Below are 26,870 nucleotides of genomic sequence, written 5' to 3' on the forward strand. Positions count from 1 at the left end.
TTTGTCTTTCAGATGCGGGATGCAGCGCCGAAGGCCTCCGGAGCGTGCGAAGAGCTGGTAAGCTTTTGTCTTTCAGATGCCGGAATGCAGTGCGAAGACCTCCGGAGCATGCGAAGAGTAGGTAAGCCTTTGTCTTTCAGATGCCGGAATGCAGCGCGAGGCGTTGGTGACAGCCGATGGACCAGGTAAGAGATGCGCTGCCACTGAAGACCGTAGTGCTAACCTGTTCTTTCTTTGTCTTTACAGGTGCTGCTGAAGACTGGATTCCAGGATGGTAAGCCTTTGTTCCCTTAGGCCCAGGATCAGAAGCAGAAGACACGATGAGCGTTCTGCTGCAGAGAATGCAGAATAACGCAAAGCAAGATTCATCCATCGGGTGTGGTTTAAATAGCCTCCTGTAGTGCTTAGGTGTCTCCTTCCACAGCCACGCCTAGGTAAGAAAAGAGTTCCTGCTTTCCAGAAGAGTTCCAGTGTTCTGAACCTAGGGAGTGGCTCCTGCCCCGCCCAACAGGAAAAGTAGTCCCAAACAGAAGAGGATCAGGGGTTCAACTGGCAGATAAGTAAGCAGCATGGTCTGCTGCAGGTAAGTCCACCCAAGCATTATGAGCCCGGCGCTTCCAGCGCTGGGACTGGGCATCTTTATGAGCCTGGTGCCACTGGCGCCAGGACAGGGTCCAAAAGGTCCCAATTGGGACTGGCTGGCATTCGGAACCGGGGTTATGGGTCTGCTTCCAAGGGAGTCGGGCAAGTCCTGATCTTTTGGAAGCAGAGATCATGACAGCACCCCCCCCTCAAGGCCCCTCCCGAACCGGGCTTCTCCGGGGGTTTGGGCTTGTTGGGAAATGTTCGATGAAATCTTTTGATTAGACGAGGCGCGTGGACATATTCTGCAGGTTCCCAGGATCTTTCTTGGGGACCGTAGCCTTTCCAGTCAATCAGGTAAAATAGTTTAGATTTGGAGATCTTGGAATCCAGGATGCTTTTGACTTCAAGCTCGAGTTCCCCATCAACTAGGATAGGTTTTGGAGATGTAGTTAGTCGGGTTTGAGGTTGCACGGGTTTTAATAGAGAGACGTGGAAGACCGGATGTATCTTCATGTGAGGGGGCAAGTCCAACTTGACCGCTACTGGATTTACTATGGTAGTGATGGAATAGGGACCAAGGTATCTTGGGTTGAATGTGCGTGGTCCTTTTAGAGGTAGATATTTGGTGGATAACCAGACTTGATCTCCTACTTGATATTGGGGGGCTTCCTTCCGATGTTGGTCTGCTCCTTTCTTGTATTGTTCTTTAGCCCTTTGAAGGTGAGAAACAGCTTCCTTAAAGGCTTGGGTGATTGTAGAATGCAGGTGGTCTACTGCTGGTGTTCCAAGATCTTGGAGTGGATCCAACTCCGAGGTTCGAGGGTGACTACTGTATAAAAGAAAAAACGGGGTCTTCCCAGTTCCCGAGTGGACAGAGTTATTGTAGGCATATTCGGCTATCCAAAGGATATCTTTCCAAGTTTTTTCAGTTTGTTGTAGCATGCAACGCAAATACTGTTCCAGAGTTTGATTGGTCCTCTCGGTTTGTCCGTCGGTTTGAGGGTGGTGGCTGGTCGAAAGTCTCACATCAATTTGAGCCGACCGACAGCAACTTCGCCAAAAATGAGAAATAAATTGACTACCTCGATCCGAAATTAGAACTGAAGGAAAACCGTGCAGTCGGACGATGTTTTCGAGAAATTCTCGGGCCAGAGTTGCTGCTGTTGGTAAGCCTTTGAGTGGAATGAAATGCGCCATCTTGGAGAATAGGTCCACGATTACTAGGATCGTATTGTATCCGGAGCATGGAGGTAGATCGGTGATGAAGTCCATAGAAAGCGTATGCCAAGGGCGAGGCGGGATGTCAATAGGGCGTAAGAGGCCGGCTGGTTTTTCCTTTTGACTCTTGTTTTGGGCGCATACTCCACAGGACATTATAAAGTCTCTGATATCTTTTTTCCAGGACGGCCACCAGAAGTAGCGCTTGATCTTTTCCGAGGTCTTGGTCATACCGGGATGTCCTTCCATTAAAGAATCGTGATAACAAGAGATTACCTTTTTCTGTAAATCTGTGCTGGGCAGGTATAACCGTTCTTGGAAATATAATAGGTTGTCCTTTACTGCAAAGTCCTTTCCCTGCAGATGCCAATTCTGTATGTCTGCTGGAGTTACCAGTAGCCTGGCTTTATCCTTAACTTCCTCTATGGATTGTGTGGCGATTACACCTAGAATTCTTTGTTCGGGAATGATAGGTACAGGTTTAGGATTGATCAAATGTTCTTCCACTCCCATCCGAGAAAGGGCATCAGCTTTACCGTTTTTTGTACCAGGTCGATAGGTAATTATGAAGTCAAACTCGGCAAAGAATAGTGCCCAACGGAGTTGCCTAGAGGATTGAGCTTTTGCGTTTTTCAAATATTGCAGGTTTCGGTGATCTGTAATCACAGTAACAGTGTGTCGGGCCCCCAGAAGATAATGCCGCCAAGCCTTAAAGGCGGACTTGATAGCTAGAAGTTCCTTATCAGTAATAGTGTAATTGATTTCAGGAGGCGAGAATTTGCGTGACCAAAATGCCACGGGATGCAACTGATTGGTTACTGGGTCCTTTTGTGATAGAACTGCCCCCATGCCAAGGCTCGAAGCATCAGTTTCAACGATGTAGGGGAGTTCTGGGCGAGGATGTTTTAAGATCGGTGTAGAGATAAATCTAGTCTTCAAATTCTGGAAAGCTTGTTCCGCCTCGGTAGACCATTCAAAACGTTTGTTTTTCTTTAACAAGGCGGTGATGGGCTGGACTATTCGAGAGAATTCGGGGATAAACCTGCGGTAAAAGTTAGCGAAGCCTAACATGCTTTGAACACCTTTTACGGAGGATGGCGATGGCCATTTGAGAATTGCATCGACCTTCTTTGAATCCATACGCACTCCGCTAGGTGATAATATGAATCCCAAGAATTCAACTTCAGTCACGTTGAAAACACATTTTTCCAACTTAGCAAAAAGTTTGTGCTGACGCAATCTCTCGAGGACCATTTTCACGTGTTTCCGATGTTCAGTTTCCGATGAAGAATAAACGAGGATGTCGTCAATGTAAACAACAACACACACATCTATGAGCTCTCTGAGGACATCGTTCATAAAATATTGAAAGGCGGCCGGGGCATTGCAAAGTCCGAAGGGCATGACCTGATATTCAAATAGCCCATACTTGGTGCGGAAGGCCGTCTTCCATTCATCGCCCTCTTTTACTCGTACCAAGTGGTAGGCTCCTCTAAGATCCAGCTTTGTATATATGCATGCTTTTCTGACTTGGTCCAGGAGTTCAGGGATCAAAGGTAACGGATATCTATTCTTAACGGTGATCTGGTTCAGGGCGCGATAATCTATACAAGTTCTAAGGTCCCCTTCTTTTTTTGGAACGAAGAACAAAGCTGAGGAAGCAGGGGACTTTGAAGGACGAATAAACCCATTCGCTAGGTATTGATCCAGGTATTGTTGGAGGTGAAGATTCTCAGGCTCGGTGAGGGCATAAATTCTACTACAAGGAGAAGTAGATCCAGGTATCAGGTCTATCTGGCAGTCATAAGACCTATGAGGAGGTAGAGAGTTAGCCTGATCCTTCCGGAAAACATCTTGGAATTCTAGGTATTCAGGAGGTAACTGAGGAGCCTCCGAGGAAATTGCTGCCAGTGCAACACCAGGTCGAGGGTGACAAGTAGAGACACATTCTGGAAACTGAACCGTTCTTGCTGGCCAATCGATCTGAGGATTGTGCTTCTCTAACCAAGGAATTCCTAGAATAAACTGGAAATGGGGGGCCTTGATCACATCGAACACGATCTTCTCATGGTGTCCATCTTGACTTACTAGCGTCACTTCTTGGGTGGTATGCGTTACTGGTCCGGAGGCTATCTCCGTACCATCCACCGTAGTAATGACGTCCTTTACAGCCTTTGGACAAAGAGTCAGATTCATCCTCAAAACCATTTCATGATCCACATAATTGCCGATGGCACCGCTGTCGACGTAAGCTTCAATCGCATGTAATCGATCCGGATGTTCAGGGCTAATGAGGACCATAGGTATCATGAAATGCGAGGTCACAGAACTGGTTTTAACGCTCGGCAAGGGGACGTCTATTCTTGTCGGGCGAGGTCGTTTCCCTGCTCAGAGTTTGTGACCCTGGTAACTGCAGCTCCCACTGCCTTCTTGGCTGGTTTCACCGGACAGTCTCGAAGAAAGTGCCCCGAGTTTCCGCAATAGAGGCATAATTGCAGCTGTTTTCTCCTTTCCCGCTCCTTTTGTGTTAGTGGTCCTTTCAGGCCCCCTATTTGCATGGGTTCCCCGGAGTCTACTCCTTTGGTAGGAGTTGGTGGTTTGGAAAATACTCGAGCATCAAACTTGGAACGATCGGCCTTCCTGTTCTGCAGTCTGTGGTCAATCTGAACGACTAAGTCAATATAGTCCGAACAGTTTTGCGGGGGATTCACTACTTGGGCTAACACATCTTTGAGCTCTCCACGTAGACCTCTATAAAACAGCGTAATCCTTTTGTCCTCAGGCCATCGAGTTTCCACTATCAGTCTGTTGAAAGACGCAATATAAGCCAAAAGGTCTTGATTACCCTGTCGCAATGAAAGGAGCTCATTGTCCAAGGCCTGCCCCTGTGAATGTCTTGCAAACAGTTTTTCCATACTGAGCTGAAAAGCTTGAAAATCATGGAGAACCGGATCATCTTGATTAACTAGAGGGATCGACCAGTCTGCCGCATTGCCACTAAGGTACGAAAGCACGAAAGCTACCTTAGCTTGATCAGTTGGAAAGGCTGCTGGCCGGCATAAAAAGTGCAACCGGCACTGATTAATAAATACTGCAAACCTCTTTGGGTCACCAGAAAATCGTTCGGGCGGAGCCAGAGGTACATTCCCAGGTAGGTTGATCTGCACTGGGTTCGTAGAGGATGTTGAAGGAAGATTTGCCCCTGATGCGGGTAACGGAGTTTGTCTGGCTTGTGACTGTAGCAATTGTCTAGCGAGATCGTCTGTTCGCTCCTTGGAAATAATCAGTTCCCTTCTTAGAGCATTCGTTTCCTGACGGGCTGCATGCACTTCTGCTCTTAGTTCCCCAAGTAACTGGGCTAGCTGGTCGGTATCCAAGGTTTCCATAGCGCCTGGGTGGGAGTTTTGCGATTGGCTTTGCGTTCTGTAATGCTCACCTGATTCCCGCAGAGGCGCCGGTCTTGACTGGGTGAATTCCGTATCTTCAAAGGTGATGTGTAACACACGGTTGGCTCTTTGGGCTGGACCTCTGTGCACTGTATGTCTGACTCGAAGAGTAAGATGTCTTAGGTAAGTGAACGCCGGGCCCTCCATCTGCCTCGGGGCAGGGTGCCGTAACCAGTTTCTTCACTGGATAAGGGTGCAGGCCTCTTGACCTCAGAGGACTGCTGTCCGTCGTTAACTGCACGAACGGTAAGTTCTGGGCACTTCAAATGTCTTAAAAGTCTTTTGTAATGATATCTCTTGTTTTGCAGGGTTCCGGCGATGGCGGATGGCGGGCTGATGAGAGTTGAGGATCGAACCCGCGTGAGGAATAGAAGCGCCTGGAAGCATGTAAGTAAGCGCTTGTAGCCTGCTTTACGATGCGCACTAACTGTCCCTTTTATCTTGCAGGTACAAGTTCGGAGCTCTAGAGAAGCTGAAGGGTGCTGGAATACCCACTGGATTCGGCGTGGGAAGGAGTAATGGCACGTGAGTAATAAAGTTGCCCAATGTCTTTAAACGCACCTTCTTTTGTCTTTCAGATGCGGGATGCAGTGCCGAAGGCCTCCGGAGCGTGCAAAGAGCTGGTAAGCTTTTGTCTTTCAGATGCCGGAATGCAGTGCGAAGACCTCCGGAGCATGCGAAGAGTAGGTAAGCCTTTGTCTTTCAGATGCCGGAATGCAGCGCGAGGCGTTGGTGACAGCCGATGGACCAGGTAAGAGATGCGCTGCCACTGAAGACCGTAGTGCTAACCTGTTCTTTCTTTGTCTTTTCAGGTGCTGCTGAAGACTGGATTCCAGGATGGTAAGCCTTTGTTCCCTTAGGTCCAGGATCAGAAGCAGAAGACACGATGAGCGTTCTGCTGCAGAGAATGCAGAATAATGCAAAGCAAGATTCATCCATCGGGTGTGGTTTAAATAGCCTCCTGTAGTGCTTAGGTGTCTCCTTCCACAGCCACGCCTAGGTAAGAAAAGAGTTCCTGCTTTCCAGAAGAGTTCCAGTGTTCTGAACCTAGGGAGTGGCTCCTGCCCCACCCAACAGGAAAAGTAGTCCCAAACAGAAGAGGATCAGGGGTTCAACTGGCAGGTAAGTAAGCAGCATGGTCTGCTGCAGGTAAGTCCACCCAAGCATTATGAGCCCGGCGCTTCCAGCGCTGGGACTGGGCATCTTTATGAGCCTGGTGCCACTGGCGCCAGGACAGGGTCCAAAAGGTCCCAATTGGGACTGGCTGGCACTCGGAACCGGGGTTATGGGTCTGCTTCCAAGGGAGTCGGGCAAGACCTGATCTTTTGGAAGCAGAGATCATGACAGGTCTGCAGCCATGCAGCCAAGACACTAGAACGTGCACACAACCGCCACAGCACACCACGGCCATGTTCACTTATAACCACACTGCTTATGACTTCAGGACTCTGGGTCCTGGCCAGAACCACCAAAGCATATCGCAACCATTGTGGCTTCTAATTTCAATACGTATAAAGATGCTTTTGGGAGCATGGCCTACAAGTGTACCTATACCTGTGATATGCTGCAGTAGTTGTGGCCATAGGCTACAGACTTGGGTGAAAGTCCATAGGTTTTTCAATGTATGGGTATGCAGTATATAAAATCATACTGGCTTACAACTGCAGTGCTTATAACTTTGTTTTTGGGTGCATGGCTTTCGGCCATGCACCCAACACTGTACGTCCTGGCCACAACTACTACACCATATCACACCCATTGTGGCTTGTAATAATACTAAGTGTAAATGTGCTGTTGGGTGCATGGCTTTGGCCATGCACCCATGACTGCAGGCCCTCCCCACAGCCACCTGAGTGATGTTCAATGCTACGGGTATATCTATAGCTGTGATATGCTGCAGTGGTTGTGGCCAGGGCCTAAAGTCTTAGGTGTATGTCCATACATATTTCAATGTATGGGTGTGAAGTGGCTTATAACTCCAGTGCTTATAACTTTGTTCTTGGGTGCATGGCCTTTGGCCATGCAGCCAAAACTCTACACACTCCCCAAAACCATCTGATCGGTAACAGATAGTACAGGTGTACCCATTGCTGTGACATGCTGTGGTGGTTTTGGCCAGGGCCTAGAGTCTTGGAAGTATGGCCTACGGCCTACGGCCATGCACCCAAGACTCTAGGCCCTGGCCACAACCACCGCAACATATTGCACCCAGGGTCGCTTATATATGAGTAACACACCCATACAATGAAACATTAGAACTGTAGCATGTACTCTAGGACTCTAAGCCCTGCCCACACCTACCAGATACATAATTGAATGTATGGGGGTGATGTATGAATGTGATATCCTGTACTGCTTGTGGGCAGGGTCTACATTCTTCAGTGTATGGCCTACAACCTGCAGCCATGCACCCAAAACTCTACGTCCTACCCACAACCACCGCACTAAGTAAACTCCATGTTGGCTTATAACTTTAGAGTTGACAAGTTTGTTTTCGGGTGCATGGCCTTTGGCCATGCACACAAGACTGTACACACTCCCCACAACCATCTAATCGATAATCAATACTACACGTGTATCCATGGGTGTGACATGCTGCGGTGGTTGTGGCCAGGGCCTACAGTCTTGGAAGTATGGCCTTTGGCCTACGGCCATGCATCCAAGACTCTAGGCCCTGGCCACAACCACCGCAGCATGTCACACCCATGGCGGCGTACTAATCAATAGCACACCCATAGGAAAAAATAATGTAATAACAACATGTATTAAATTTCAATGTTTGCTAACACCACGCGTGTCCTTAGAACAGTCTCAAGGTGCCTGTGCACAGCATGGACTTAAATACTACCCTTATTAAACCCCTCATTTTCTGTATGCACAAACATCACGAACAAGGCAGGCATAGAGAATACATCATTAACACCTACCGCCTGAACAAATAGAAGTTTTCACCCATCTCTTACTGTGTTAACCTCCCCAAGCACAATGACACAGCAAAATAGTTTTTGAAATAGCATGTTGCCGCTGGTCGCCGCTGCGCTGTCGGCAGATCCAAGATGTCGGGCGCATCCAAACAATCTGATGCAGAACACGTCTCGCTGCAGCCAATCAGCAAAGATGTTGCGTGTTTGCGGTCATGACGCCAGCCCCTTAGCCAATCGGTATCTTGTCCGTGGAGCAAACAGAGAAGTGTGACCGCGGGTTGGCTGTGCAATAGGTAGTACTTGGCAGAAGAGTACACCAAGAATACCTAGGAGAACTGTTGAATCCAAGTAAGTCTGGTGTTCTCACGAACACAAGAAAGACAGTTGTTGCATTTGGAAGTACGTGACAGGAGAGCACACCAAGTCTACCTCAAAGAAGAATTGTTGAAGCCAAGCGAGTCTGGGAATTGCAACCACATAGGGAGGACTGTGGTTGCTCCTCTTCTTAGTCACAGTACCGGGTAGAAGAGTGAACCTGGTTGGCTTTGCAAAAGGAAGAGAAACCTGGGGAAGAGAGACGGCCCCTGGGATTGTGAACATTGTGGCAAAGCTGAGATAAGGGAGATTTTCTGGTCGCTTTAAGGAAGTGGAAAAAGAAACAAGGGAAAGAAAGCATTTCCTCTTTAAACTTATTAATACTGAGAAGTCAAAATATGTGAGACATTCTCTTGACCCCTGTGGAACTTTGTTTTTGCACCATTTGGAACTTTGTGTTTGGAACTTTGAAAAGAGGATAACCCCTTTGCACTATTTATTGAGTTGTTAGTGTGGGGGCTAGAGTTAGGGTTTTGACACAACAGTGAATTTATACTTGTTTTGACATGACAGCCCGACTGACCCATTTAAGATTAGTGTTAAGGCAGGGAAACCCCTCTTAGTGAGGCTCTTCCACAACCTTATTTTGTGTTTTAAGTAAAAGTCTGTAGCAACAAACATGTCACCTGTGTGTTGATCTCTCACTACTGCACCCTCACAATGTCTATTGAGGTCTTTATAGACTAAGTGATGCATTCCTTTGCACAAAATATAAGCCATGTTTTGTTGGTCAAAGGCAAATTAAAGTTGTAGTTGTATGGGGATGGGGGAACAAATGTCTTCCATCATCATTGAGTAACATTACTAAGAGTATATTAAGACCTGTACAAATTCCAATGACTCTCCAAATCTGAATGTTTCAATTGTTGCTGTAAGGTTTAGTTTACTTAAACGTTTTTGTCTCCTACAATAAAGGTATGTAATAGTGGAGTGTGAAGACCAAGACACTCAGCAGAGGGACCCAAAGACGCATGAAATGTATTTGAACGTAATGAGGCGCTTCAGCCAGGCTTTGTTAAAGGTGAGTGATTTAGGAATCAATAACTTTGTGTTGGCTGTCAGACAACTAACCACTTTGCATCGTAATACACTTGAACCTCAACATGATTTTCTCATCCTCATTGTTGCCATATGCCAGAAAGCTTTTATTTTGTGTAGTTCGAGTGCACATTTTTAAACACATTCAAGGAAAACACTTTAGTTGCAAGGACGTTAAGGTGGGAACTTAACACAACAAAACCCCTCGAGAGAAAAACAAGATGGCGGCTGTTTCATTTCTAAAAACACCCGGTTTTGGGTAAATCCCTGAGATATAGCTATCTATTTTTGAGAAGGGCCATCTCCTTCTCCGTCAAATATTCAAATAACTGCTGCATGGAATAACCCAAAACCACACATGGATCGTGAGTCAACGCTTCATGCCCAAGTTGTTTCGGATGCGGTCCAAATCCATCCAGCATTTTGGGCTGTGGGCTTTTACAAAAATGTACCTTGTCTGTTTATGGGAAAATATATGGGAAGTAGGCTGCACTTTTGGAGAAAAAAAATGTTTTTGTCTTGATAATAACTTTTTTTATTTTTTAACAACTTTTTACAAAACTTTACATAAGTTATTAACAATAGAATTTTGAGGGGTTCCTATGGGAGTCCGACTCGCCTTAACTATAGGGTGGCTATTGCCGCCCTATAATATATAGATTGGACATATATATATAATGCAGAACATCTGTTAGTTTATTCCTTATACAATTCCACGTTGTTCCACCAATCTGCACCAGATTTGGCATAGTTACCCGTTAGGACCTTCTGGATCTTACTGGCTACATGACATTTGGACACTCCAACCGTTTCCCCTGATTTCAGCCCCTTCACACAGAATACGGTCGCCTGAATCGGCAAGACATCAATGTGGTCATAGAAGGACCAGATAAAGCTCCTTGTAAGCATCTCGATGCCAGTAACACAATACAAAGGCCTTTAAAACCATGTTTCAAGGCCATAGGACGCCCTAGGAAGCACTGTTTCGGTGATATTTGCACTACAAAGCACTGCACCTCACTGGATACATTTTAATTTTGTGTAATATTTGATTTTCAAAAATGTAAGAGTGTTTCTTTGCCTATCTACAGAACTTGTGCTGAGTACTGGTAAATTTTGCTTTTATATATACATGTGTGTGTGTGAGGAAAAGGGTGAACTGTCACACAGTCCAAAGTGCAGCAGCACTGCGGCAAATGTTGAAAATTAAGTACAAGCTGAATCCCAGGCATAGCTGCTGTATTAAGTCATTTATTCAAACATAGTTGTGGATTGGAGAGCAGCAAAAAAACAGAAACAACACGGTTCACCCTAAACGGCCTTCATCGGGTTTAAGTGCAAGGGAGAGAGGACTGGTACTTTATACCAAATTTTTGGTCCTTCATTTCTGTTGTTAGCAGTGACACTGAGTAAAATGTTATATCCATGCATTCCGCCATCTTGAAGTGCCTTAAGTTGATACAAGTTACAATGATATAACTTGCTTGGCAGCACCCCAATGTACATAGTAAAGTAATACAATTTACTCAACAGCACTCAAGTTATACAGATAAATTCTTGTTTATCAATGAGCTGTGTTTAAGTGGCATCGCCTGACAAAATTTGGAACCACAGTTCACGATTGGATCCAACCATTAAGTTTGTTGTCTGCAACAGGGAGCTTTGTGTTAAATGCATCGCGTCTAGAGACATTTGCGCACCGTTGTCATTGATGATTGTGCCAGATGATAGAAAACTCAACAGGATGAAAGTGAACCACTCTGTCAGCCCCAGTGGGTGCATTGTGATACCTGCTGTACTTTCAGTGATTTTATCAAGCATGGTAAAATAAAGTAAAATATCTTTTGTAAGTCATGCTCAGTCACTGCATCATTCAGCTAATCTCCTACCCTGTAAAGTGCAATGTGCAAACTAAGATTTAGGCTATCCATGAGGCGCAATATGCTATGTACAAATTAGAATGTAAGTCAATGCTACATAATATAAAGTGCAATGTGCTGTGCAAACTGATGGTACTTTAACTACAAGTGCAGGTTGCTATATGCACTGTAGAATGTTAGTCAGTACTACATAGTATAAAGTGCAACGTGCTGTATAGACTGATTTTGTTGCTCAGTATGGAGTCATCGCAGACAACACCAATAGAGCGGTATATTGATGCAATAGATTTGCTGAGCATTATCATAGTGTTTACTAGAAGGTGCTACCTTATCAGTATTTATGCCTTTTAGATTCATAAAGTGCTACATAGACTGTAAGTATAATTGCTCCAAATACCAGTTGCCCAATATAGGGTTGCCATATATACCCCAGATGGAACTGTATACAGGGAATTCAATCAGCATTTGTCTTGCTTGGACTATTCAGTCACCCACACAGGTATATAGTTCTTTATCTCGATTGTGACCTGCTGGAAATCTGGTGTTATAATCCACTATGTAGCCAGATTCAATTTGTCTGAGCCTCCTGAATCTGTCCACGCCTCTTGGGTGAACGGCCACCATGTCAATCGCAAGTTTGGTACTATACCAGAGGTTACTCTCACACGTAATGATATAGATTACAAATTGTGTGAAGCATTTGATTTCTTTCTTGATTAAAACCTCATTGCTTGTCCGATATTTTCTGGTATTCAACCCAAAGCGACACGCTTTGCACTTGGCACAGGTAAAGAAACCGGGCATTCGGTTGGGAAGCCAACTGCCTGCTGTTTTAGTATTTCTAGGTTGGAATATATTTGGCGAAAGTTTTGTTTGATTAGAAGCGTACTTCCTGTAAGTGACAGTTGCATTTGCTTGAAGAAGATGACTGATGTCTTTGTCTCTCTTTAGTAAATGCCAATGTTTGCCCAAAATTTGCCTTATTCCTTTTGCACCAAGATTGTATGCTGTGATGAATCTGATGGTATTGTCATCTTTGCCTTGGAAATTTCTAAGTTGGGTCTGATCTTTGGCAAGTATATCTTCCCTAGTTTTACGGGAGCTCCCGTCATAAGCTTTCTTAATAATACATTTGCGGTACCCTCTTGCCAAGAATCTAACAGCATCATTTTTGGCATTGTGTTCCCAGATCACTCTGTCGCAACAAATCCTCTTATTTCGAAGGAACTCCCCATACAGTATAACGTTCTTGAGGCATTTGGGAAGTGCACTGGTAGCTTGTAAAACATAATTTGTGCTTGTCTTTTCGGTATAATTCCATAGTGGTGGTGATGTTCACAATTTTCACTGTAATGTATAGATAGATCACTTCAGATCTGTTTGTCATGTTGTTCAGTGAACTTTAGGTTTAGTTGCTCCTGATTTAACATCTGAAAGAAGGCAAACCTTTCTGCCTCAGTGCCGTTCCATATAATAAAGAGGTCATCAATATACCTTTGCCAAAGGATGTCCTTGTCAGTATAGATCTTTTTTTCTTCATTTCAAAATTGGCTCGCTTCCCAAGCCCCCATATATCAGTTGGCAAAGGTTGGGGCTACTGCCGTGCCCATGGTAGTTCCACAGATTTGGTTGTAGAAATCCTGGTTGAACATGAATGTATTGTGCAGAATGAAGAGTCTGTGAATGGTCACGGAAACGGAGTGACCTCGTCGACAGGTACCTTTTCACTGCTGCAAGGCCTTGGGAATGAGAAATGCACGTGTATAGTGAAACCACATCTAATGTTACTAGAAGAAAATCGTGGTGCCAGGGAATATGGGTTATCTGATTGAGTAAAGCTGTAGTGTCTTTAGTGTACGACGGTCTCCACAAAAAGAAAAAAAGGAACAAGTCCACAAATTTAGATGTGTTCTCCAATAGTGAATCTATTGACACATTTATAGGTTGTCCTGGTGGTTTAGACATCGATTTGTTGGGGATAAAGTGAATTATTGGGATGATCGGATCAAGTATTTTATTTTCTTTCAAATTGATAAGGCCTTGTTCAAACCAAAATCGTAGTTTGTCATCAAACTCTTCTTTGTGCTGGGGATAAGGGTCATATGTTAATTTGGCGTAACTGCGGGTGTCTCTAAGTTGTCTCATTGCCTCCCTCTGGTAGTCTTTAGTATTTAGGACCACCACACTGCCACCCTTGTCGGAAGATTTTACCATAATTGACCTGTCAACTCTGAGCCTCTCCATTGCAGACAGCTGTGCCTTTGTTAGTTTGAACTTAGATTTTACACTGTTAGATTTATCTGCTAAGGCTTTCAATTAATCCATTATGAGATCTTAAAATAGATCTATTGTCAGGCTATTAATATTAGATGGATTGAATTTCGACTTGTTTCTCAAATTGCTTTGTGCTGGCATATTTGTATCGTAGCCCCCAGGTAATGTTGTTGTCCATTCATCTTGATCTACGAAGTCTGTTTTGGATGCTGGATCCTCTTTCCCTAGCGAATTCAGATCATTGAGTGCTGGTATATCTCGAATACTGAGCTCAGATGGAATTAGAGCCAGATCGGGTTTGTCAATGTAATCACTGGTAGCATAAAATTAACCAATCTCAATTTTCTAATAAAGCAATAGAGATCAATTCTAGAGAATAATCGAATTCAGTAGTTGGACAAAAAGAGAGCCCTTTTTCCAAAACATCACATTCTGATTGTGTTAGAATTCTATTTGTTTGATTGATCACTTGCATTGCGTTGTCAGTTGTTAACTCTTTTTGTTCTTGCCAGAGCGTGTTTGACAGCCTCCTGACTGATCTCGTCGCTTTTTTCCTTTGTCCCTATATATATATATATATATATATATATATATATATATATTTTTTTTTTTTTTCCTTAGGATGCCTGTCCATTGTGAACTGAGCATGTCCAAAGCCATCCTTTCTCAGACACCTAGCAAAAATGCTGTGCAGAGCTGGATGGCCCAAGGACCTCAAAGGGAGTGATTGATATTGCATCAATTGCATCCTTGCACCCACATATAGCAGCTGTTCTGATCAGTACATATGCTTCAAAGTTATATATATTTTTTTAACATGTTTATTTGAAACCGATTGCACAGATGAAGAGAATACAAGTATACATGAAGCATATAATAACCTCCAATCCAAGTAAGCAAGCATAGTCCGGAGACCCCAAAGCTTACCCCTCCACCCCCCTTCCAGATCAGTTTTCCTCCTGGCTCGGCAGAGTGGGTATGTCCATCAATAGCTAATTATCCAAGTGTAAGGTCTGTCTGGCCGCTAGGGGTTTATGGGTCATCTCCGGTAAGTTCCGATCTTAGTCTAAGAGTGGGGCCAGATATCTGTGAATCGATGTAAAAGGCCCGCCTTGGCTGCCCTAACTTTTTCTGTGACCAGAATGTCCCATAGCTTGTTCCACCAAAGAGACATTGAGGGGCCCTCTGCAGTCTTCCATGTGTGGGCTATATTAATGTTACCAGGCTGTAGGAGTTGCGTGAAGAGTTTGAACTTTTTCCCAGATCTCGGGTACGCCCCTGGTGCTGGAGCGTCTAGCAGGCTGACTTCTGTTTCCCTGGGGATTATCACCTGGGTGATATCTTCTATTATAGAAATGCATTGGGCCCAGAAAGCCTTTACGGTCGGACACAACCCCCACATGTGAAAGTATGGCCCTGGCTGTCCACATAAGTGCCAGCATTGTGGGTCAAGGGACTGGTTAAAGTGATGGAGGCGCAGTGGGGGTTAGTAGTATCGCAGAAGCAGTTTATTTGCACATTCCCGATTTGTGACGCAAAAGGAGGAAGAATGGGTTGTAGACCATGTCCGTCCACGTTTGGTCATCCAGAGGATGCCCTTGGTCCGTCTCCCACTGCGCCATGTATGAAGCTCTTGTAGTGAGCGTGTCCTCCTTCAGCAATTTGTAAAGCGTGGAGATTTTCCCCCAAAGCGGGAGATCCTTCAGGGTGAGTTCAAGAGAGGTTGGTGTATGTGTCGCTGCTTGGCAGATTTGGGTGTGAGAGCACCAGTGTCAGAGATGCGCATGCGGGAACTTGTCCTTTTTGGTCAGACAGAAGGCCCCTTTGCATTGTTCAAAGGAGCAGGGTTGGTCATTCTCGAAGAGTTGTACCAGGGATTTGTGTCCTCCCGCAATCCAGTTTTTGAAGTTCAGCGGTTGGTACCCATGTTAGAAGGCTGGGTTGTGGAAGATAGGAGAGGAAGGTCCCAGACCACATGGAATGCCCTTATGTGTTAGTGCCCAGTCCCATGTTTTTAGAGTGTGAATAGTGGAGGCCAAGGTCCCACTCCAGGTTTGGTTTAGTGTAGCCAGGATGTCGTTGGGATGTATGGGAGGAAGCGAAGAGGGGAGAGAAAGGCGGGATTGCTCTAGGTCTACCCATTTCGGGCATCTAGAGGTCATGACCCACGCTTGTACATGTGCTGGCTGTGATGCTACCCGTTATTTACGTAGGTCAGGGACCCCCAGGCCTCCCAGTCTAGAGTTGCCCATCATAGCTTTTTGAGGGATTCTTGTTTTCCTACCCTTCCCGATAAACCAAAGCATTTTTCTCTGTATGCGTAGGAGGGGGGGTAATGGGAGCGTGGTGGGGAGGGAGGAGCAGGCATATAGGAATCGTGGAAGAAGGTTCACCTTAAAGGCGGTGACGAGATCTTCCAGGTAGGGAATAGATTTCTCATTCCATTGAATCGGGCATAGGGGCTCTAAGGTCTCCCGTTCGCCAGGTTCCAGGCCTATCCCCAGGGCCGCCGATTTCTCAAAATTGATGGAGAACCCCGCCACCCTCCCAAATTTGCTGAGCTCTTTAAGGACTGACAACAGTGAAGGGCGAATGTATGTTATGGATAACAGCACTTCGAGGGGATTGGGTCCTCTGACGTATTCCATATCTATGACATGTAATCACCACAGCTGTGCTGCTTCGGAAACTTTTTTCTGCGTCCTGCGTCGATGTCGAGGACCTCCTCCGACGTCATCCGATGTGATAAGTAGGACGCACGACGCCCGTAGCCTCAGTTCCGTTTTTTCCACGAACGTGTTGCTTCGTGAATCTCGGTTAACGCCTCGACTCTTTGGAGTTCTGTTCTTCTTGGTTCTTTGAACCTGTTCGTTTTTGTGAAAATCCTTCGTGTGAAGATGTCTTCTACTTAGTCTTCGACCCCGCGTCCGGGCTTCAAGAAGTGCGGGGAGTGTGGGTCCAAGATGTCGGTGACGGACTTGCACGACGCCTGCCTCTGGTGGCTCGGGGAGGCCCACGACACGGATGACTGCCAGTCGCTCACGTCCAAAGCCTTACGCGAACGTAAGAAGAAGTTGTCGGTAGGTCGGGTGTCCAAGCCCCGGAAGTCGAAGTCTGCGGGGCTTTCGACGGATGATTCGAGAGGTGACTCTCTGCGTCGTCGGAAGTCTCGTGGGTCTCCTTCTAGGAGTCGGTCTCGCCACTCCTCAGCCTCTTCGAGGCATTCTCGGAAGCACCGACACCGGTCGTCTTCCAGGTCCTCTTCGGAGGACTCTGCCCGGCACGTTGCTTACCCCACCAGCCGTGCGACGCCGGAGGAATGGGCTTCCTTCGGGAAGAAAATGCTGGCGATTCTCGAGTCGCAGGGTACTAAGCCGTCCGCGCCCCCGAGTGGGGTCGGTTGTGAGAGGTCGTTAGACACCGCTCGCAAGAGTGGTCGGCACGAGTCACGGGAGAGGTCCCGTTCGGACAAGGAGACTCGTTCTCGACGTACCCGCTCCAGGTCCCGGTCCTCGACGCGTTCGAGACCATGTGCACCTGTGAGGTCTTCGAGGAAGACATCGACGTCTGAGGCGTCAAGGGCGTCGACAGGCTTTCTCGAGGCTCTGGCTTCGAGGAAGTTGTCGAAGCCGTCGACGCTCAGGTCGTCGAAGGACACGCTCGGGGCTCCGGCTTCGAAGGCTGTGTCGACGCCGCCGATGCTGGCGACGCTGCATCTGACGTCGACGCCGATTTCCTCAGTGTCGATGCCAATCCTCTCGGCGCCGATGCCTGTTCTCTCAACGCCAGCGCCGAATCGCTCGACGCCATCGACGCCTTTCGTGTAGGAGGTACCCCGTGGCACGGGGGAACCCCCTAGGAAGGCTCTGGTTAAGAGCAAGCACTCTCGGGTGCCTTCTTTTCGCCACCTGGAATATATTTCAGAGGCGGATGAGGATTCTGATGGCCTGGTTCCTAGTCAGGTTCCAGATGAAATTGTCTCGGGCCATAGTCAGTTTGACGATTTGAAGCAGTCACTGCATGATGCCAGTGGACTGGACACGTCTCCGGAGGTGGAGTTTTGTAGGCCTGAGCCTGGCTCTCATGCCGATTCCTTGTACCGGCGCCTTATGGCTAGAGTTTCTGAGTACTTGGGATGGTCTGCTCCCCCAGGGGAGTTTGTGCAGGATGATCTAACGGACATCCTTGATGTTGGTCCCCCAACTGACCCGGTACTGCCGTTCCATATGGCTTTACAGCGAAGGGTGGCGGCGGCTTGGACTGCTCCGGAGAGTCTCCCGGCGGTGGGCAGATCCTTGTCGCGAAAATACCGTCCAGCCAGTAGCGACCCCTGCTACTTGACCAGGCACCCCACTCCGGAGAGTTTGGTGGTGCAGGCGGCCACGGCCCCGGCAAAGCAGGCGTCGTACCCTACCATCCCTCCTGATAGGGACGACAAACGTTTTGATGGCTGGGCGATGAAAGTGTTTTCTTCTGGTGGTATGGAGCTTCAGGCGGCCAACTCCATTTGTGCCTTGTCTCGTTTCACACACACTCTGTGGAACTGTGTTGCGTTAGCGGCTGAACATATTCCCGAAGGGGACGAACGGGATGGTTTCCTTGCTATGGTCCAGGCTGGTAAGGATGCCATGTGTGAGTCCGTTCAGTCGGGTTTGGATTTAGCTGAATGCGTCAGTAGGTCCATGGCGGTGAGCACCGTGATACGCAGGTTTGCGTGGTTGCGGAAGTCGGGGTTTGCTCCTGATGTGCAGTTCCGGCTCCTCAACATGCCCTTTGAGGGTGAACACCTTTTTGGCAGCAAGGCTGACGAGAGCCTTGAGAGGTTGCAGACCTCAAAAGCTGCAGCGAAGTCGTTGGGCGCTGCAGTTCGCCAAACTCCGCCTTTTCGTCCTAGGGGACAGCAGTGGAGGGGTGGTTCCTTTTGCTATTACTCGTCCTTCAGTAAAGCGAGAGGAGCTGGCAGTCAGAGGACAAGGCAGGGGTACCAGAGGTGGACGACAGGGTACCCGTGGTGCCAAGGCCGCTTGGGCAGTTGCCTCTTTGCCCTCAGGTAACGCCGCAGCCGCTCCCACTCAGTCATGAGGCCATGTCCCATGGTTCGCCGGTTGGGGGAAGGCTGGCCCAGCATCTTGTAGAGTGGCAAGCCATTACTTCAGATGTGTGGGTTCTGGAGATCATAACCCACGGCTACTGTCTTCCCTTTCGGCACAGGCCTCGCGACAATCCACCGGGGAACCTCTCTTTGCAGAGTCCGGATCCGCTCCTTGCGCAGGAAATTCAAGCCCTGCTGGAGAAAGGCGCCATAGAACTGGTGCCTGTAGCGGAGAGGAACAAGGGATGGTATTCCCCTTATTTTTTGAATTCGAAGAAAGACGGGGGATTGAGACCCATCATGGACTTGCGCAGTTTGAACAAACTCCTCAGGAAGGACAAATTCAAGATGGTTACTCTCTCTCAAGTCCTCCAGGCCCTTCAGCTTCAGGACTGGTTAGTGTCACTCGACCTCAAGGATGCTTACTTCCATGTGCCGATCCATCCCAAGCACAAGAAGTACCTGAAGTTCGCGGTTGGCGACTCGCACTTTCAGTTTCGGGTCCTGCCGTTCGGATTGACCTCCGCCCGAGGGTTTTCACCAAGCTCATGGTGGTGGTGGCAGCGCATCTCAGGCAAGGGGGGGATTCACCTCTACCCCTACCTGGATGATTGATCAGGGGGAGCTCTCCCGAACAAGTCCTGGATCATCTGTCCGTCACCTGCCACTCCCTTCAAAGGCTGGGCTTCTCCCTCAATTTAAACAAGTCCCATTTGACGCCAACACAGCGGCTCCAGTACATCGGAGCAGTGCTCCACACTTCCCTGGGGAAGGGTTTTCCTCCCCAGGTGAGGGCTCTTCACATTCAGCAGATGGTGCACAAGTTTCAGCATGCCCAGACGATCCCAGCGTTCGAGTTCTTGAGGTTGCTCGGCCTCATGGCATCCTGCATTCTTCTGGTGCCAGAGGCTCGCCTGCGGATGAGATCTTTGCAGTGGGCACTCAAGACGCAATGGTCGCAGTCCTCCGGCAGGATGTCGGACCCGGTTCAGGTGCCGCCCTCGGTCGCCCGGGACCTTCTGTGGTGGGCCGTCAAAGGCAACTTGATGAAGGGGGCTCCATTTTGGCTTCCCTGGCCGGAGGTGACGATCGTGACGGATGCATCCCTCACGGGATGGGGAGCTCATGCCAACGGGCTGACAGTCAGCGGTCGTTGGTCTCCGTCGGAGTCCAGACTCCATATCAATCTGTTGGAGCTGAGGGCCGTCAGGCTAGCCCTGAAGGCTTTTCTGCCGACTGTGCGAGGAAAGAGTGTCCTGATCCTGACGGACAACACAGTGGCCATGCACTACCTCAACAAAAAGGGGGGGGCAGGGTCACTTCCTCTGTGCAGGGAGGCGATGCAGCTCGAGTTCTGGGCCATCCAGCAGGAAGTTTTGATCTCGGCAGTTCATCTGGCCGGAGATGAAAACGTGACGGCGGATGCTCTGAGCAGGCAGAGCGCGATCTCTGGGAGTTGGCTCAGGAGATTCTCCTGGAGATCTTCGCCCTTTGGGGGACCCCTCAAGTGGATCTCTTCGCCTCCAGTGTCAACTGGAAGTGCGAAAGGTTTTGCTCGCGGGAATTTCCTCCAAAAGGAGCCTGTGGAGTGGTAATTCCCGCTGCTGTACGCATTTCCTCCAGTCCCCGTCATCCCGCAAGTGCTGCGGAGGTTACGGAAGTTCGGTTCCCGGATGATCCTCATTGCTCCGGCGTGGGCTCGGAGGACGTGGTACCCACACCTTCTCGACTTGTCCATCTGCCATCCACGTCATCTTCCCTACCGAGACGATCTGCTCTCACGGGAGGGGAGGTCAGGTTCTCCATCCAGAGGTCAGATCCCTTAACCTTCACGCTTGGTTTCTGAAAGGTTGAGGTATAAGGATTGGGACCTCCCTGAAGACGTGATGGAGGTGTTGCTTTCGGCCCGAAGGCCAGCGACAAAGTCTCTGTACCGTTGCCGTAAGTTCTGCGACTGGTGCAGAGTTCAGAATGATGATCCTTTTGCATGTGGCATCCCCATGGTTCTGTCCTTTTTGCTTTCTTTGGCCCACAGGGGCTTGCAAGTGGGTACCATTAAAGGTTACCTGGCGGCGCTGTCCATCTTTAAGCGCTCGTCTGAAGAGTGTTCTTACTTTAAAATCCCTTTAATTTCACAGTTTCTGAAAGGGCTCACTAATGTGTTCCTTCGTCACCTTTCCTGGTGCCCGGTTGGGATTTAAACCTTGTTCTTAAGTTTCTTATGGGTACTCCGTTTGAGCCTTTACATTCTTGCCCTTTGAGGCTGTTAACTCTGAAAACTGTGTTTTTAGTTGCGGTTACTTCCGCTCGCAGAGTGAGTGAGTTACAGGCACTTTCAGTTAAGCCACCCTTCACTGTATTTCACAAGGACAGGGTTGTCCTTAGAGTTCGTCCTTCTTTTCTTCCGAAGGTAGTGACGGAATTTCATTTGGCCCAGAAGGTTGTTCTTCCGGCATTCTATCCTCCTCCGCATCCTGGTAAGGAAGAGGAGAGGCTCCATAGGCTTGATCCTAGGAGAGCGTTAAGCTTTTATGTTTCACGCATGTCCCGGGTCAGAGTGGACGATCAACTCTTTATTGCTTACGCTGGAAAGCGTTTGGGGCAAGCTGTGACGAAACAGACGTAGTCTCGCTGGATTATTTTGGCTATCTCGGAGTGTTACCGCTTGGCGGGTAAGGACCACCGGCTGGCTTGCGGGCCCATTCTACCAGGGGTATGGCTGCATCTACTACCCTGCAGAGGGGTGTTCCTATTCACAACATCTGTGATGCAGCCACCTGGGCTTCAGTAAATACATTTGTACGTCACTATTCCCTCGATTCCATGCGAGGACAGGATCTGGCCTTTGGCAAGGCGGTCCTTTACTCTGCTATTTGATTGGCTATTCTAAATTTTGATTTTAAATTCTTTCCCTCCTTGCTCTGGAAATGCTTTGGGAGTCTGTCATAGATATGGAATACGTCGGAGGACCCAATCCCCTCGAAGAACAAGTTACTTTCTTACCTGGTACGTTCTTTCGATGGGATGGTCCGACGACGTATTCCATATTGCTCCCGCCCTGCCTTCCTCGCTGCAGAATTTCTTTTGCGATTGCAGCTTACGTTCCGCAAGGCTTTGTGTCTGACTGGCAGTTGACTAATGTCACACGTTCTGGGGGAAAAAACTACAACTGAGGCTTCGGGCGTCGTGCGTCCTACTTATCACATCGGATGACGTCCTCGACGATGGCGCATCGACGTAATCGATGCAGGACGCAGAAAAAAGTTTCCGAAGCAGCACAGCTGTGGTGATTACATGTCATAGATATGGAATACGTCGTCGGACCATCCCATCGAAAGAACGTTACCAGGTAAGAAAGTAACTTGTTCGTCATCAGCATAGAGAGAAATGTTATGCTGAGAGGCAGGCCTTTAATGTTCGGGTCCAATTTAACCCGCTGGGCGAAGGGTTCCATTACCAGAGCGAATAGGCGGGGGGACAGGGGACAACCCTGTCTTGTTCCACAGGTTAACGAGATCGGATCAGAGAGATTGCAGTTGAACCTAAGAAGAGTTTTGGGTATTGATAATTTGCCAGGATGAGTTTCCGAAAGTTTGGGCCAAAGTGAGTTGTAGGAAGGCCCAGCCCGCTTTGTCAAACACTTTGGAAGCATCCAGAGCCATTAGTGCCAATTTATGTGAGTCTTGTGTTTCGATGTCCACCAGCTTTAGGGTTCTACGAATGTTGTCTCCAGTAGACCTATGCATAATTAAGCCGTTTGGTCTGGATCTATTAAGGTGGGTGAAACTTTCAAGTAGATGTTGGCGTCGATGTTTAGCAAGGAGATGGGCCGGTATGAACCATTTTCTCTAAGGTCTTTGCCAGGTTTAAGCAAGAACATGGTCATGGATTCTTGCATTGATGGAGTGATTGATCCTGAAATACTAAACAAGTTGAAGATGGCTGTTTATGGGGCTATTAATTGCGGGTGTAATACTTTATAAAATCTTGTTGTGAACCCGTCCGGGCCTGGAGCTCTAGGTTTGAGGGACTTAATGGCTGTTTCGACCTCCTCACCTGTGATGGAGGCATCCATCCCCTCTCTGTCGGGGTCGTCGAGGTGTGGAATAGCGGCCACCTGTAGCTATCTCTGTTGTTTTGCTTGGCTCCGGGGTGACGCCGACATTGTCTCGGAGAGATGGGTCGCAGCCAGTCGAAGTTTATCGTGCTCCGCATATTCGACATTGCCTTGTGGGTCACGGAGGCCCACTAAAGTTTTATTTCTCTTTGCCTTAGCTAGTTTCTCCACCAGCAGTCTGTTCGCTTTATTGTTCCTAGCATAGTAGCTCTGCATTTCTCTAGCAGGTGTGCCATTTCCTCAGCGTAGTGGGCCTCTAATGTTCTCTGGGCAGTGAGTAGGACGTGATGGGACCTCGGGGACCAGCCTTTACATTTATGATTATCTTCTGCTTTCTGCACTACTTCTTCAAGAGTCATTTAGGCGATTAGTTTGGCTCTATTGTATGCCGCCCCATGTGCCATTAGCTCCCCCCTTACCACCGCTTTCATAGCGTCCCGTGTGTTGGCCGGGGAGGTGTCTTCTGGCGGATTCTCCTGGAAAAAGTTTTTTTTTGATCACTGTGGCTATGGAATTCCTTAACAGGATTTCATTCAACATGGGGGTTATTCAGGTTCCAACGGAGTCGGGAGGGTGGATTAGGGTCGTGGGCTCGGAGCGTCACTGTAACAGGGGCATGGTCAGAAAGCACTTTGTTCCTATGGTCATATTGTCAACAAAGGCGAGGATTTGCGGGGAGGCCAGCAAAAGATCGATTCGGGAGAAGCTCCTGTGCACGTGCGAGAAGAAAGAGAAATCCTTTTCTCTAGGGTGAAGCACTCTCCATGTGTCACCACCGCAAGGGTTCGAAACAATTGAAGGAGGCTTGTGGCAAGCTTAAAGTCTCTGGCGGCTGGGGGCATACAACCTTTCCTGAGTGGGATCTGGGACTCCATTGAAGTCCCTTCCAATGATGATTTGGCCTTTGACAAAAGGGAGGAGGGTTTCACCCAGAGGTTCGTAGAATGCCTCTTGACCTTCGTTGGGGGTGTAAAACGATACTAGCGAGTAAAGTTGTCCAAATATGAGGCCCTTGATCGCTGTATAGCGGCCCTCCGGGCACAGTAATTTCTCTAATATTTGTGGCCGCACATGTCTGGTGAAGAGGATGGCAGTGCCCCCTTTTTTGGTTCCATTAGAGGCTAAATATTGGAGTGGGAAATTTCTATTGCAAAGGCGAGGAAAATCTGCGGGCAACAGAGGTTTCCTGGAGGAAGACCACCGAGCTTTCCATGTCTTGATACCGTTTCAGTGCTGATTTCCATTTGGAGGGGGGAGTTCAGTCATTTGACATTCAGCGAGATGAATTTCAGTTTCTGATGTGGCGGGGGTGTCCCTGGGGTATCAATATTTTCGGGATGCGGGGTCTGGACCAGATGTGATTCAGTCGCCATTCAGGGGTTTTGTTATACTGTCTTCAAAGTGCAACCAGGGTTTTAACATAAGCCTCCAACGGGGAGTCTTAACAATACATTTGTGGGAAGCCGAGGTTTCTTCATCGGCATATCCCTTAGCCAACTGGGCTAGAACTTTCCGTAATTCACTCCAAGCGATTTCAGGTGACATCCACTTCGGAGTCGAGCATGAACCGTGCGAAGCCTGCATCAGTTAAGTGACTCTTACATGTCCCCTAGTGAGGTGACGATTAACCCTCTAGCCAACTGAGGAGCACCGGACCAGGCGCGCCGGTGGTCAAGGCAGTGGTTGCCTTTTGTTTTTTAGTCCATTGGCATGCAGCGGGGGCTCACCTCGCATTCCGCCCTTTCTGGACATTAGTCCAGTCCGTGCGCCTCGGTTTCGGGGGGGAGTTCCACAGAACCATCTGTTGGTGGATCAGGCGAAGCCCCATCTTGCTTGCCAGGAGAGTTGGGGCGCAGGATCGAGTAAGCGTCTTCCAGGAAGGTGATCGTCCAGGAAACCCCTTGTAGGAGAACTGGAGAGTGGTAGGGAATAACCACCGATATCTGGCGTGTTGATCTCGAAGGAAAAGAGTTAAGGGCCTCAGCACTCTCCGCTTCTGAATCGTTGCCATTGCTAGATCCTGGAAAATTTGAACGGGGGCTCCTTAAAAAGTTTGGTCATCTTTGTGGTGACTTATCGCTATAATAGCTTCTTTGGTTGTGTAAAAGTGAACCCGGGTAATGACATATGGGGGGGAGTCGGAGTCCATTCCCCGACGGGGTCGAAGTCTGTGGGTACGATCTAGAATGAGTTGGGATTTATCCAGCTGTGACAGAAGGGATTGAAAGAGGTCTTCCCCATACTCCGCTAAGTTACGGTCTGGGACCGAGGAGGGGATCCCCCGAATATGTACCGCCAGGCTCCATTATCAAGATCTTCTTGCTTGTGTTCCAGGATCTCGTTTTTATTTTGTAGGGACTGGATTGTGTGCTGTATTTGCAGGAGCATTCCTGAATGCTCTTGGGTCAAGTCTTCCACTTTCCCTACCCTTTGTTCCACTTCCACGACTCTCTGCTCGGTCTGTTCCAGTCTAGTGGGAAGTTCTGTCATGCATGAACTAAATTCTGATTTGATGTCTAGCATAAAAGTTTGTATGTCACCTTTAGTTGCCAGCTGATCATCCCCTTCCAAGGAAGATTGTGGCAGCGATTTTGGTGCTTCCGACTTTTTCCCCTTGTCGGACGGGAGCAGCATGTTGGTCATGTCGGCATTTTTTCGCAGGCTTAAGGTGTTTGGCCATCGCTACTGGAGCTTAGGATGCCCTAGCTTGCATTTCTTGAGAAGTGGTAAGTGGGAGCAGGTGAGGACGTGCAAGGTTGTGTCGCCTTTTAGAGTGGGTCCCCTGCAATCAGCTTAGGGCGAAGATGGGGCAAGTGCTGATGTCTTCGCTTCATTTCACTGCCACTCAAGGGATGTAGTGTCTTCCTGGTCGTGGTAGGGCTGCTGGCCTTCTGAGGTAGAGGGAGGGCTGTTGTTTGACAGCTGGAAGGAAACTTGGGAACGTGTCCCAGAGCCTTTGTAAAGACACTGGACCCATGCCAGTCGTGATCCCCCCTCTGTTCTAGGTATAGAGAACCCCTTAAGTGGGTCCCCGCATCCGTATTGGGGCCAGCAGGGCAGCCGCTATGGTGGCCTGGCGGATGGCTTGGGCAGGAGCAGGCCAGCTGACTGGTGACAGCTGAGGCAGCAAAGCAGGCTGGGCGGGGGTTTTCAAAGGGTGCAGACCCCTCCTTTGTGTTCACATGGGCTGAATGAGGGGAGAGTTGGATGATCAGGAGGAGCCAGTCAAGTGTCCCAGTGAGCCTTTAATGTTTATGATGCTTGTGTTGCCAGGTCCATACCTCTTTGTGGCAGTGGGTGCCTGCCGTTCCCCCTGGGTCAGTTGTAGTGTGTGACAAAAAGGTTCCAGTGAATAAGGCAGTGTGGGTTTCACGCTTGTTGCAGGCTGCTGCAGAGCATCAAGGGGGCGGTTGTCTGGCAGGGCGATAGTTCCAGCGCCGGGGCCGCGAAGCAAGTTCAGGGCTTTGGGCTCCCGGACGTTACGAAGCCAAACTCTCCCTCGACATCGTTGGACTTGGCTGGACCCCGGCAACCACCCAAGAGCTGGCGGCGTGACTGGAGGCCCCTCGGGGTTGGCAGCGCTGAGGTGTGAGGCTGGTGCCGAGGCGAGCCAACAGCTCCTGCCCTTGCAAAGCTTCCGCTCCGCTCGTAGCCTGGAGCCACAGAGCTTTCCCCCTTTTGGGGGGCAGCAGCTGCTGTGGTGAGCGCTCCGGAACAGCTGCAGCGACAGGAAGCTTGGTTGCTGGAAGCGGGGGCCCCTCCAGGACTCTGCTAGGCTGCGGAGATCAGGCACTGGTCCGTTCCTTCTCCCTTCTCATTACGTGAGTCTGCCATCTTGCGGTTTGCCGAGGCTGGGCGCGTTGAAAGTCTGCTGCGGATGGGCGAGCAGGAGCATGCTAATGGGTGAAACTGCTTCCATCC

At 48.6% G+C, this 26,870-nt stretch overlaps 1 protein-coding gene across 2 annotated transcripts in view; it reads left to right on the forward strand.

The window, feature by feature from the left end:
* Positions 1 to 26,870, forward strand: part of PIK3C3 (phosphatidylinositol 3-kinase catalytic subunit type 3) — a 1,987,152-nt gene that overhangs the window by 1,081,159 nt on the left and 879,123 nt on the right. For both annotated transcript variants that reach the window (XM_069626883.1, XM_069626882.1), the window contains exon 14: positions 9,464 to 9,569. In XM_069626883.1, coding sequence (XP_069482984.1) covers positions 9,464 to 9,569 — 106 coding nt within the window. The remainder of the gene's footprint in view (positions 1 to 9,463; positions 9,570 to 26,870) is intronic.

This window comes from Ambystoma mexicanum, chromosome 6p (assembly GCF_040938575.1).
Source record: "Ambystoma mexicanum isolate Mex_15411 chromosome 6p, UKY_AmexF1_1, whole genome shotgun sequence".
Taxonomy (NCBI): Eukaryota; Metazoa; Chordata; class Amphibia; order Caudata; family Ambystomatidae; genus Ambystoma; species Ambystoma mexicanum.